Source organism: Phalangium opilio, unplaced genomic scaffold (genome assembly GCF_054372755.1).
Source record: "Phalangium opilio isolate 3A_F unplaced genomic scaffold, DU_Popi_V2 ptg000021l_1, whole genome shotgun sequence".
In the NCBI taxonomy this organism is placed as follows: domain Eukaryota; kingdom Metazoa; phylum Arthropoda; class Arachnida; order Opiliones; family Phalangiidae; genus Phalangium; species Phalangium opilio.
Window position 1 is genome coordinate 1,136,586 of NW_028324153.1, and position 13,355 is coordinate 1,149,940.

Here is a 13,355-nt window from a genome sequence, read left to right on the forward strand (position 1 = left end):
ATGGAATGAGAGTCTCATGGAGTATCGAATTGGCGGGTGCGCGTACGCCGCAGGCATGCCGCGCCGTTTTATTGTTGTCATGACCGAAGTTTAACTGTAAGTTCAATTTGTTACTCAAATTTCATACACAATAAATTTGAAATATTAAAGCAAAATAAACCTGTATATGTTCTTAAGTATAATCTAGAATTTTCATCATGATTAGGAGTATAAATATAACCAGTGTTGTTTCAACCAAGGCTTAAATTTTATATCAAAGCTCTTTTAACATTTTAAAAAAATATAAAAAATTTTTGACTTAAATTACGAAGGACTCCTATGTAAACCAGACCTTGGTCTTATAGGAATATCCTAATAAAGCTTTATTTATTAAGGTTTCTACCATGTCATCAAAGAAAACTATTTTTAAAAATGATTGGCTCAATCCCGATTTACACCCGGAATATCAAATTTGGCTTCAGTCTGTAAAAGTTGATGCAATTAAAGCATCTTGCAAAATTTGTAACAAGACATTTACACTGAGCAATATGGGAGTACAAGCTATAAAAAGTCACGCTGCCGGTCCTTAGCACATCAAAAATGTACAAAGTGCTACCCAGAGACAAGTGGGAATCTCTTCCTTGTTTAAATCAATGACCCAGGAAGAATCCCCTAGCACATCAACTGAAGTTTCTGTACAGAACCAAACTGTGACTGAAACTGAGTCAGAGTCGTCTGCACAAGGGCAGTCATCAATAACAGGCTATCTCCTCAAAGAAAAAGTAACCTCTGCTGAAATACTGTGGGCATTACGACTAGTGCAAAAGAGGCAGTCATTTCATTCTTTAAATGAAGACGGTGATCTTTTTGAAAGAATGTTCCCAGATAGCAAGATTGCAGAAGAATTTGCTATGAAGGAGAAGAAAGCGAAGTACGTCATAACATACGGTTTAGCTCCGTATTTTCAAGATCGACTTAAAAACATTTGGAAGAAGTTGAAACTTTTGTAGTATGCTTTGACGAAGCATTAAACAAGGTATCTCAGAGAGGCCAAATGGACACCCACATTAGATTTTGGGATAATGTTCGTGGCCAGGTTTCAACCAGATATTTTAATTCAGTATTTATGGGTCACGCTACAGCTAAAGATATTCTTGCCAAGTTTAAAGATGGTATTTCTCCCTTGAAAACGGAGAACATTCTACAAATAAGTATGGATGGCCCTAATGTGAACTGGTCATTTTTGACCTCATTAAGAGATGAAAAAGAGGTAGAGCCCAGCGATCGGAAAATTTTAGACTTGGGATCTTGCGGGTTGCATGTCTTAAATGGAGCGTTGCAAACTGGACATAAGTTTGTTAAATGGGATGTAACCCCTTTCCTAAGAGGAATATATTATTTGCTGAAGGACACCCCAGCTAGACGAGCTGATTATACATCTGTTACGGGGTCGACAATCTTCCCACAAACGTTTTGCGCCATAAGGTGGGTCGAAAATGCCAAGTGTGCAGAAAGGGCCATTCAAATCTATCAAGATATTAAGAAATACGTCTCTTCTGCTAAATGGCCATCAAATATATCTGTTACCAATGTTAAGAACGGAGTGAGTGACCCTTTGATGCTTCCTAAATTGGCATTTTTCAAAACCATTGCCAGTGATTTGGAGCCTTTTTACGTCGCTTTCAATCTGATCTGCCGCTTGGACCGTATTTGTACCCTGCACTTTTAGAGGTGGTTAACGTTTTGTTGAGAAGATGCGTTACTCCAGCTGTTATTGAAGTGCAAATTCAATAGGTAAACTTCTCAACATCGACTTGTCAAACAACGAAAACTTGTTAGCCCCAGTTAAGGTTGACATCGGTTTTGGAGCGTCTGCACAGTTAGCTAAGGCCAACGGTATCAGCGAAAAACAAAAACGGGAATTTCAAATGCAATGCAGAGATTTTGTAACAGCTACAGCCAAGAAAATTTTGGAACGTTCCCCATTGAAATATAGCCTTGTTAAAGGGATCTCATCTTTAGACCCAGAACTAATATCGAAAAAGCCTAAATCGCGCAAGAAAGATTGAAAATTTGCTTGAAAGCATTGTTTAGCAGTAATTGGATTGAAGAAAGTCGCAGAAAAAGCTCAGCAGCAATTTTCCACTTTTTGCAAAGCATCAAATTCAAAAAGTGAATTGAAAGTCATATTTGAAAAATTTCTTAAAGAACCAAAACAAGGTGAAGAAAAAAGACTTGATAACTTCTACTCCGACACGATGTCAGAATCTAAGTACAAAGATCAATGGAACGTTTGTAAACTAGTTTTAACATTTTCCCATGGCAACGCCAGTGTAGAAAGTGGCTTTTCCATCAATAAGGGAATGTTGGTGGAAAATTTACACGAAGATTCACTGAAAGCCTTGCGTCACGTTAGTGATGGTACTTCCGCTTCTGGTGGTCTAAACCAAGTTGACGTAGATAAGAATATGCTCAGATTTGTCAAAGGGGCTCGCACCAATTATGAATGTGCACTTAAAGAAAAAGTCGAAAACGATGAAAAAATTAAAAAAGTTAAAGAACTGAAGAAAAGAAAACTCAGCGAACTAAAAGAATTAAAAGCGAAAAACAAAAGATGGCACTCACTCGTTCATTAGAAGACGAGGAACTTAACAAGAGCATAAGAAAACTAGAGATGGAAGTATTAAATTAAAAAAATGGTTGTGGTGTGTCCTAAAGTTCCTAAACCTTTGTGATAATCAATTTAAAATGTGATAAATTTGATCTCAAATGCCGGTTAAGTTCAAAATTACTCAATTGTTACATTTGTAAACCAAAATATAGTCATTTTTAAATATATTTTCGTCATATCTCTATATAATTAATCTGTGTGAATTTTCATAAATGGTCAGGGAAATTCATGAAAAATGGTCAGGGAAAACCTGGAAAAGTCTGGGAAATTCATTTCTAAAATTTTGTACTAACCCTGCTAATGATCGATTGGTGACCAATTTATTTTTTCGTAAGCGTATAGCATATCGCATCACGTAAAATATCTGCTAGAGCATGGGTTTCGGCTAGAGAGAGAAAGGCTGCTGTAGAAGGGGTAAGACAGTATTATTTTCCCTCCTTGAATCCCCCTAAAAAACTGACTAGCAAGAGGGTAAGTAAAGAATCGAAAAAAGGGACTTCTTTTGCCTAGCCGTGGGAAACGGATGGGAGGAAGGGGAGAACTGAAAACCACTAAAGAAAACACTGAGTTGCAAGCTCTCACACCTAGGCGACAGTACTTTTTCTTAGGGCTGTGCGAGCCCTGACTTTTTGGGTTCGAGCCGAACCTCGAGCCTTGTTTTTTTCGGTTATCGAGCTTCGAGCCGAGGCTCGAGCTAGGGCTGTGCGAGCCCTGACTTTTTGGGTTCGAGCCGAACCTCGAGCCTTGCTTTTTTCGGTTATCGAGCTTCGAGCCGAGCCTCGAGCTAGGGCTGTGCGAGCCCTGACTTTTTGGGTTCGAGCCGAACCTCGAGCCTTGCTTTTTTCGGTTATCGAGCTTCGAGCCGAGCCTCGAGCTAGGGCTGTGCGAGCCCTGACTTTTTGGGTTCGAGCCGAACCTCGAGCCTTGCTTTTTTCGGTTATCGAGCTTCGAGCCGAGCCTCGAGCAAGGGCTGTGCGAGCCCTGACTTTTTGGGTTCGAGCCGAACCTCGAGCCTTGCTTTTTTCGGTTATCGAGCTTCGAGCCGAGCCTCGAGTTAGGGCTGTGCGAGCCCTGACTTTTTGGGTTCGAGCCGAACCTCGAGCCTTGCTTTTTTCGGTTATCGAGCTACGAGCCTTAAGCTGCATGTTCAAAATCTATTTTCGAGCTTCTATCGAGCCTAAAATTTCAATGGCGAGCCTAAACGACTTTCAATTTTAGTTCTTAATTTGGAATGATATTCCTTTACACTTTCAATTACTGGCCTTAGTAAAGAAAAAACCCTATTATTTCGCAAATATAACAGATAAACTTTTATTTGACTATAATTAAACTTGAATCCTATTATTAAAAATCGAAATTACTTACGTACACTGACAATCGCATTGATAATACAAACCAAGCGTATTTTTCTATACATAAAACTAAAACTTCAAAAATGATTTTTCATTTTTTTCTTTGCCCAAAAGTGGAAGTAAAACTTTCTTAATCAAATGAGGGCTTACAAAAAGCCATCAACCAGAAAAATTTCGTATTTGGCGCGTCACTGCAGCGTCCCAACATTCAGTAGATTGTGTTAGATGGTAATTCTTGACCTTTAACCTAATCTAGAATCTCACAGACCACTGACTGAACCTCGATAACCTTAAGCCTTGGTCTCGAGCTTTTTCCGAGGCTCGAAAACTTGTCGAGCTTTTCAAAAGTTGCTTATCGAGCTTTCGAGTCCTATCGAGTACTCGCGCAGGCCTAAGTTTTCCAATACCCTAGTAGCACAAAAGTGACTAGTTGTGAGCGAGACCAAAGAACTTGGAAAATATAAGTCCCCTAGAATTACACAGCCACGCTCGAATTTTTCACTTTCCAAGCCCACTTTTTTTAAACGGTAACTTTATCATAAAGCTTGAGACGAAATAATTATCAGTCGTCTGCTTTGCTGAAGCTCAATTTATATCATTTGCTTATGAATTTGGGCGCATAGACGCGGTAATGAAACTGTTTTTAAATATCGTGTTTCTAAACAATATTTATTGTGAAAACTAAGCCTATAATATTAAGACTCATTCCTTTTTATAGGGGGAATTTTTTTAGTAGGATAGTAGTAAAAATAGTAGTTAGTATGTGGAAAAGCAAAACCTATTATGGAGAAAATAGTATGAATTGCTACTTTGTGCCCACTAACCATAAATTACCGCCTTTTCCAAAATATTGCTCTTTTACTGTCTTTTATCCGTGAAAAGAGGCGCATACTTGGCCTTTCGTGAATAAACAGGAAACAAAATGGGGTAATACATTGGCCTTTTAACTAATTGTGAGGCCAGTACATATATCCCAACATGCGAAACGAAACCAAGGACGATTACACGGGCCTCTTGTGGTGGCCTACTTAAAACGCCAGTAGAGAATTAATATGCAGAAATGAACTACGGATAATTACATGGGTCTCTTATCTATGTTTTTATAGTCGGATACTTGAGAAGTTGGTGCACTATTAAATGAAAACAAGAAGTGGAGCTGTGTAAAGAAAATAATTAAAGCAATGTATAAAAGTAGAATTAATAAAATATATTTACTATAAGAGATATACTGGAAATATTAAAATAGATATTCCAACTGATCACATTTGAATGGTTTTTCCCCAATGTGAATGCGTTGATACACTTTTCAAAGTTCAGGAATATGTGATATTGCTATAATGCATTGATAACTGAGAATTTTATATACTACAACATTACAGTAATGGCGGAAGACGGGGTACGCTCGGATTCAAACCTTAATATTAATTAATGCGCGATTCAAATCTTAACGGTATTGATTTATAACGGTGTAAGGTATCTTATTTAATATATTTGTTGGGCAAAATAGTTTATTTTAAGCATATCAATTTAAATATTCAAGAAGAGGTGGTCAATAAAATACCCCGAAATTATTTATTTACATCCTTATCAGTACCATAAGAAAAACGTTTTACCTCTCAGAGTGACGTATGTCACGGAGAAGTTCTTATTTCGACGTGTCTGTTTGTTGTTACAACCCAGGAGACCGCAGTTTGCAAATCGGAGCAAATGTGTTCTCAATTTCCGGACCGCATTTACAGTTCCCGGAAATTTGGAAAATTGTATTCCACTTACAACGGCTATTGCTCCAATGTCTGTCTATCACCACCATCCTCTGGTCATTCGTCCATCCCACACGGACACAAGTCTGTATTTAATAGCTTCTAAATACCACCATCATCTGGTCATTTGTCCATCCCACACGGACATCAGTCTGTTAGCTTCTAAATACCACCATCATCTGGTTTTTTGTCCATCCCACATGGACACCATGCTCGTCAATTGAATGAAGCAAACAAAAAGAAACATTTTTATTTTTCCGCGTATTTTTACATTCCTCAATTGAACATTTTTTGCCCATTTTATACTTGCACACTTTAAAATTAGCACAAGAAAGTGTTTTTCTCAACAAAAAATATATGAAAATTCTAGATATGCATCACAAACATAGATGGCGCTACTGTCTAATTATAAAGTGTACTTGTTGAAAAAACCGGGCGCGCAAAGCGGAGAATTTATGTGTAATTCTAGGGGGCTTATATGTTCCAAGTTCTTTGAGCGAGACTAATAAATATTAACAGTATAACTCGCAACAGACAACTTTCCTTCTAAAGACTTAAGCAGGGTGAGAAAAAAGTAAAATTTTTAAAGTGGTCATTTAATCAGTAAAGCCCAAGGGTTTTAATTAAAAAACTGGTCAATGATCACTTAATATTTCTACATACTGTCTGAGCTACAAGGAAACTGTTCTAGGTTTTATATACTGTTTATTTGTTTTATATGTATTAATTTTTATATCCCACAAAAACGTTAGTTTATATTTGTTAAAAAAATTAAAATTGGAACAAATTTAATTTTCATATTTCAGAATAAAAATAATTGCACTTCTGACTAGAGATCCTTGCACTTAACATTATTATTATTAAGATTGTATGACATATAATGTCAGAAAAATCGTTGTCATCATCTGATAATAACAATGCTTATTTTGTTTTCATTGTAGCTGCTTTAGGTTTTCTTTTTTTGTATCGGCAATTGACAGAATTTAGTTATAAATTTAGAGCAGGCTGATAGTCAAATCTTTTATGGAAACATGTTCCATTTTAGTACGAATAGAATTTTCCAGAAATGAAGTGCTTAAATTTGCTCTGAGAGAATTCTTTGTTGTATTTCACACACAAAAGTCTCTTACAATGAAAGTCTAACGATGCCTAAGTACAACACATATCGCAGCAAGCCAACTAGGCTTGCTAACCGGCCCAGTCCGGATAACGGCGTTCAGTCACTTTCCCCAAGCTTTTCCCTTCCATTCTTCATTGGATCACTGCTTACAAGCAATACTTCACCATGGAGTAGTGCCCAGGAGACTAATTGTTTTGTTACTCTTCTCCAGAGAAAATTTTATTATATATACATCAAAACTACTCCTGTGTACCGGAACAGGAAAATTTGGTCTCGCCGAATTGGTCACGCCATTTTGGTCTCGCCGATTTGGTCTCGAGACTAATTGGTCTCACCGATTTGGTCTCGGTACTATTTGGTCTCGTGACTTTTTGGTCTCGGGACTATTTGGTATCGTGACTTTTTGGTCTCGGGACTATTTGGTATCGTGATTATTTGGTCTCGGGACTATTTGGTATCGTGATTATTTGGTCTCGGGACTATTTGGTATCGTGATTATTTGGTCTCGGGACTATTTGGTATCGTGATTATTTGGTCTCGGGACTATTTGGTATCGTGATTATTTGGTCTCGGGACTATTTGGTATCGTGATTATTTGGTCTCGGGACTATTTGGTATCGTGATTATTTGGTCTCGGGACTATTTGGTATCGTGATTATTTGGTCTCGGGACGGTTTGGTCTCGTGATTATTTGGTCTCGGGACGGTTTGGTTACCTAATTAGTTGCCTCCTTTTCCAAAGCAATTGTCCCAATAATTCGTTGCCACCTTTTCCAAAATATTCTCCTATTAATTAATTGCCACCTTTTCCTAAATATTCTCCTATTAATTTAATTAGCTGCCACCTTTCCAAAATATTCTCCTATTAATTAATTGCCACCTTTTCCTAAATATTCTCCTATTAATTTAATTAGCTTCCACCTTTTCCAAAACATTCTCCTACTAATTAGCTGCCACCTTTTCCAAAACATTCTCCTACTAATTAGCTGCCACCTTTTCCAAAACATTCTTATACTAATTAGCTGCCACCTTTTCCAAAACATTCTCCTACTAATTAGGTGCCACCTTTTCCAAAACATTCTCCTACTTATTAGCTGCCACCTTTTCCAAAGCAATCGTCCCAATAATTCGTTGCCACCTTTTCCTAAATATTCTCCTATTAATTAGCTGCCACCTTTCCAAAATATTCTGCTATTAATTACTAGCTGCCACTTTTTCCAAAACATTCTCCAACTAATTAGCTGCCACCTTTTCCAAAACATTCTCCTACTAATTAGCTGCTACCTTTTCCAAAACACTCTCCTACTAATTAGCTGCCGACTTTTCCAAAATATTCTCCAATTAATTAGTTGCCACCTTTTCCAAAGCCATCGTCCCAATAATTCGTTGTCACCTTTTCCAAAATATTCTCCTATTAATTAGTTGCCACCTTTTCCTAAATATTCTCCTATTAATTAGTTGCCACCTTTTCCAAAATATTCTCCAATTAATTAGCTGCCACCTTTTCCAAAACATTCTCCTATTAATTAGCTGCCACCTTTTCCAAAACATTCTCCTATTAATTAGCTGTCACCTTTTCCAGAACATTCTCCTACTAATTAGCTGCACCTTTTCCAAAACATTCTTATACTAATTAGCTACCACCTTTTTCAAAACATTCTCCTACTAATTAGCTGCCACCTTTTCCAAATATTCTCCAATTAATTAGCTGCCACCTTTTCCAAAATATTCTCCCATTAAATATCTGACATATTTTCCAAAATATTTCTATTATTGCTAATAAGTTGTTCGTGGTAAGAGGTGGGCTTTAAATAATCTTCTTACCTCCAAACAACGTTGGGTTGGGTTAGGTCCAGAGACACATTTGTCCCGAGACCCAATTGTCCCGAGACCCATTTGTCCCGAGATCCAATTGTCCCGAGACCCAATTGTCCCGAGATCCAATCGTCCCGAGACCCAATTGTCCCGAGACCCAATCGTCCCGAGACCCAATCGTCCCGAGACCCAATCGTCCCGAGGGCCATTTGTCCCGAGGGCCATTTGTCCCGAGACCCATTTGTCCCGAGACCCATTTGTGCCGAGACCCATTTGTGCCGAGACCCATTTGTGCCGAGACCCATTTGTCCCAAGACCCATTTGTGCCGAGACCCATTTGTCCCGAGACCCATTTGTGCCGAGACCCATTTGTCCCGAGACCCATTTGTCCCGAGACCAAATCGGCGAGACCAAAACGGCGAGACCAAATCGACGAGACCATAACGGCGAGACCAAATTGTCGCGTACCGCCTGTGTACAGTGCTCTGGGAATTTATTTTATTACTAAATAAGGGGCATTTAAAAGGTGGTCACGGTGACCACTAGAACCCCAGGCATTTAATAAATAAACTGGTCAAGGCAATTTTTAAACTGGTCATTTGCCCAGTGCCACCGACTTATTTCTCACCCTGGCACCAACGCTAAACCAAGGCACCATTGCGTGCTTCGGAGGAGGCGGAGTCTATTTATCCTTTTTTGTGGCTTCAACTAGTGTTCGTTCTGGTGGAGTCACGAGATAAGTGTTTACTTTAAAAATTCGAAATCAAAATTATGGGGATGAAAAGCCCCGAACACACGGTATTACTGTCGCCATACGTTGCCAAATCTATGCTAGAGAGACCTTGAAAAGTGGGACCAATACTCATGCGGGGGAGAATACTCGTGCGAGGGGGGGATTCTCCCCCGCATGTGTAAAAATGGGTGTACCTCGTATGAGCAGTTCTCGAAATAGCAACCGCGATTCCAAAAAACAGCGTTGTTTTTCAAAGCTGCTGTTTCAGAAATAGCGGTTGTTATTTTGGGGAATAGCAGTTTTTGTGTTGAGTTTTGCGCATTTTTTAACAACACAGTTGTATTCGTTGGTTTCAAAAATTACCTTATTCTGTGATCATTTTATCAGTAATGTGACCTACTAACGGATCGTGTTTATGATTTTTTTAAAAGTATGTACATTTAAATGTTGTACTATTCTTCAGGCTGTACCAGTTTACAATAATTTGGAAAAGGCATTTTATAATTCGAGAAAGGTTATTTTATTTCGGAAGTAGATAATTGTAAACATTATTTTTTTGAAAAGGCGTAACATTAGAGAGTTTAAGCATCCCCTAAACGCGTACGTGTAGCTACCTTCCACAGTGCATTAGACCAATGCATTGTCAAAGGTGGCTACACGTACGCGCATAGGGGATGCTTAAACTCTCTATTGTTACACCATTTCCAAAATATTACTAACCAAGTCTAACCAAACCAAAAAAAACCTAACCTAACCTGACCTAATACTATTTAGTTGAAATAATCAACTTTAACCTAACCAAATGATCCGTATCCGACCTAGTTCTTTTTGAGTTCTTATAACCCAGCTGGGCAAGCTTACACCATAATAAACAACTATGGTTTTTCGCATATCTGTTTTTCCGCTCTTTAGAGAACTGCTGTAACGGTACGCCGCGTTTACGAGAACCGCTGTATCGGTAATTGCTGTAATGGATAAACAGCCAACCTCTATTTAGAGAACTGTTGTTATGAGGACCGCTATTATGAAATCCGCTCATAAGGGAACTGCTAATGTGAAGGCTTCCCGAAGAATTGATAGCCACGATAGACAAAATAACAGTAGTTTGTTGCGCATTAACTAATTTGACACCGTCAGTTGTTTCGATTAAATGAGGGAACATTAAAATTAAAACATTTTTCACATTTTTTTCAAAACAATTCTATAAAACGTTTATCACAATTTGTAATCAGAGGTCAATAAATAATCACATATTGAGATAGTTGTTACGTAATTGAAACTAATCACATGTTGATTACATTTACTATAGGAACTTGTTTCATTTAAAGTGGTTATTTTTATTTCAAAAATTTATCACATTAATTAGGAACTAGTTTGCATTTTCAGTGGTCCTTTTTAATCACAAATCTATCAAATTAATTAGAAAGTATTGTTAACATTTTCATTGGTTTTTTTACCCTCTTTTGAGCATTGTTTACAAACCATTTCCATTTGGAATTCTCTTTAATTTCAAACAATGAACATGAAACCATTTAACGGAAAATATTTGAGATTCACAGCAAATCATTGACCCTGATTCAGGCTCTTTACAGTAGCACCATGTCTCATTTTCATCGTCACTACTTTTTACTTCATCTTTTTCGTTCCGACATCCAACTATATTTGTTTTTCCACCCTTATTTTCTTTGCTTTTATCCATCTTGCCTAGACTTTCTCCTTCATCTTCTTTTCTATATTTCTTGTTTGGGTTATTATTCATCGTCGATTTCTTTACAACGTTCTCATCCAAAATAGTGTGATACTGATTTAGTGAAAATCTTTTGCTCGGAGATAAAATAGCAGAGCTAACAGGTATGGCGTTGGTGAACGTTCTATTGCTAGAAGAGGTCGAATCTCCCGTTTTTTTCTTTTGCTTTTGGACATCTTGGTTTTCTTCTCTTTTTTCCCTCTCTTCCTCTTCGGATCGTTTGGTTTATGAAAAGGATCATCAGTAAAATATTTACCGACTAATTGGGGTAAAATAGCTTTTGTAAACAAGTTTTCTGCCTTTGACCGTTCAGATTCCCAAAAGACCTCATCGGGGAATACTCTGTCGATGCAGAAATCCACATTTGTCCATACGCAAAAGTCTACATAGAGGCTTTCACTTACAAACATTTGGGCCTGTACTTGAGAGTAATGTTCGTGGTTTCTGTTAATTTTTGAGTGCTCAGTTAGGCAGAATTTTGGTCTACAAAACCCTTCCTTGTAGGGTTCGTCCTTTAAAGAATAGGGACATTTCTCTTTGAGTATTCCCTTGCCACAACAATCGCCAGAAACTAAACCATCAGGAGACACCCCGAGGAAAGGGAATTTTGGATTTTGAAAAAGGCTGGCAATTTCTAATTTAAAGTTTATGTGCTTTACTTGCATTTCTTTTACATATTCCTTTCTCATAAATTCCTTATTAGCGATACCCCACTTAGTAGCATTACTCTCGAACTTGTGGGCATTTTGGTAGCAAATGATTGATATTAGTGATGCAGATGGTTTTCCGGACAGGCTCTATAAAAATTATAAGCCTTAATCCTACCTTCCCGAAAATGATTCCGTATTTTGCTTTTGCCTTGCAGTTTACTATTATCCTGAACCTTCTGGGCTTGTTCTGAGGTAAAGTCAATGTTTATACTTTCACAATGTTTTACGAGATCGTGCAAAGATAGTCACTTTGTTTTTTCATCAAAGAGCTCAGTTAAAAGTATAGGGAATATATTGCGATTAGTACTGAAATACGACGCCTTCATACCATTACGAAATAATCTGTCGACAAGTCTTTCATGTTCAGCGTTAGTCACCAGTGGTACTGAGTTTTGATATAATTCACAAAATTTTGGTTTGGATGAGTTATCACTTAAAAACAGTGCAGACCTTCCACGGTATCTTTAAGGCCAACATCTGAGTCCAAATGTTTTCTTCTTGCTGTGGCAGAGCAAACATCCAGTTCGAAAATTGGCACGTACAGAACATCCCTCATGAAGGGGACTGACCAATATGCTTTAACCCCAGTAACGTTTTTTCCCGAAATCTAACTGCATATTCTACGTAAATTAGTAAGGCTTCAACGTGGGAGCAACTTTCGTCCAACCCAGCTATACAATTGCGATGTCCACTGGTTATGGACAAGTTATTGGCATTGAGAATTACCCACGGTTTAAGCGGTGGCTCATATAATCTTGAGAGTGCATAACCTATTGAGAATAAATACGGTGAATAACAGTTCACTTTAAGAAAAAAGCAACTTACTTACAATGCCTTTGATAAGTATGTGAGCATCGAACGGCTTCACCATTACCTCTCTTACAAACCCGCTAACAAATTGGTTATAACCCGTTAAACTCCTGTAATTTTTCAATTGCTCCTTACTATAGCGCAATATAGCTTCGATAAAATAGCAATAAATATCAGAAAATGTAACCGGTGGCAGGTATTGAAACGTTTCATGTTGATCAGGCTTGACTACCTTAAAATCTTTGTTTTTTCAAAAAATATTGGTCTACATTTTTGATGTACGCAATTTTTTCTTTGTATCTACTTTTAACATGTGCCTCTAAACTATTAAAATAATCTGACGTTTCCATGTTGTTGGTCAATGACTAACTAATATGGCGGCCCTTCTTTCCAATCAACTAAACATTACAAAGACAACACATTTTCCTAGTTGCAAGTCCCCGAGTAAAGGTAGAACGTTTTTTATCCATAAGCAGACAATAAAATTCCGCCCCCCTAACTGATACTACTCTATTATTTATTTCCCCTTCTCTCTTATGAGAAAATAGCTAAGTGCACGGCGTTGCACGGGTAAGGTTTTTTTTTTAATTTAATGTGATTTTGTAACAAAAAGCTTTAGCCAGCGACTTTGCACATGTTAATCCAATTACATATACACT

At 37.7% G+C, this 13,355-nt stretch overlaps 1 protein-coding gene across 1 annotated transcript; it reads left to right on the forward strand.

Moving 5' to 3' along the window:
* The first annotated feature begins 1,192 nt into the window (after positions 1 to 1,192).
* LOC149696404 (uncharacterized) lies at positions 1,193 to 2,615 on the forward strand. The gene is made up of 3 exons (XM_089867342.1): positions 1,193 to 1,685; positions 1,774 to 2,034; positions 2,077 to 2,615. The coding sequence occupies exons 1-3, from the start codon at positions 1,193 to 1,195 to the stop codon at positions 2,613 to 2,615; spliced, it is 1,293 nt and encodes a 430-aa protein (XP_089723468.1).
* Positions 2,616 to 13,355: the final 10,740 nt, after the last annotated feature.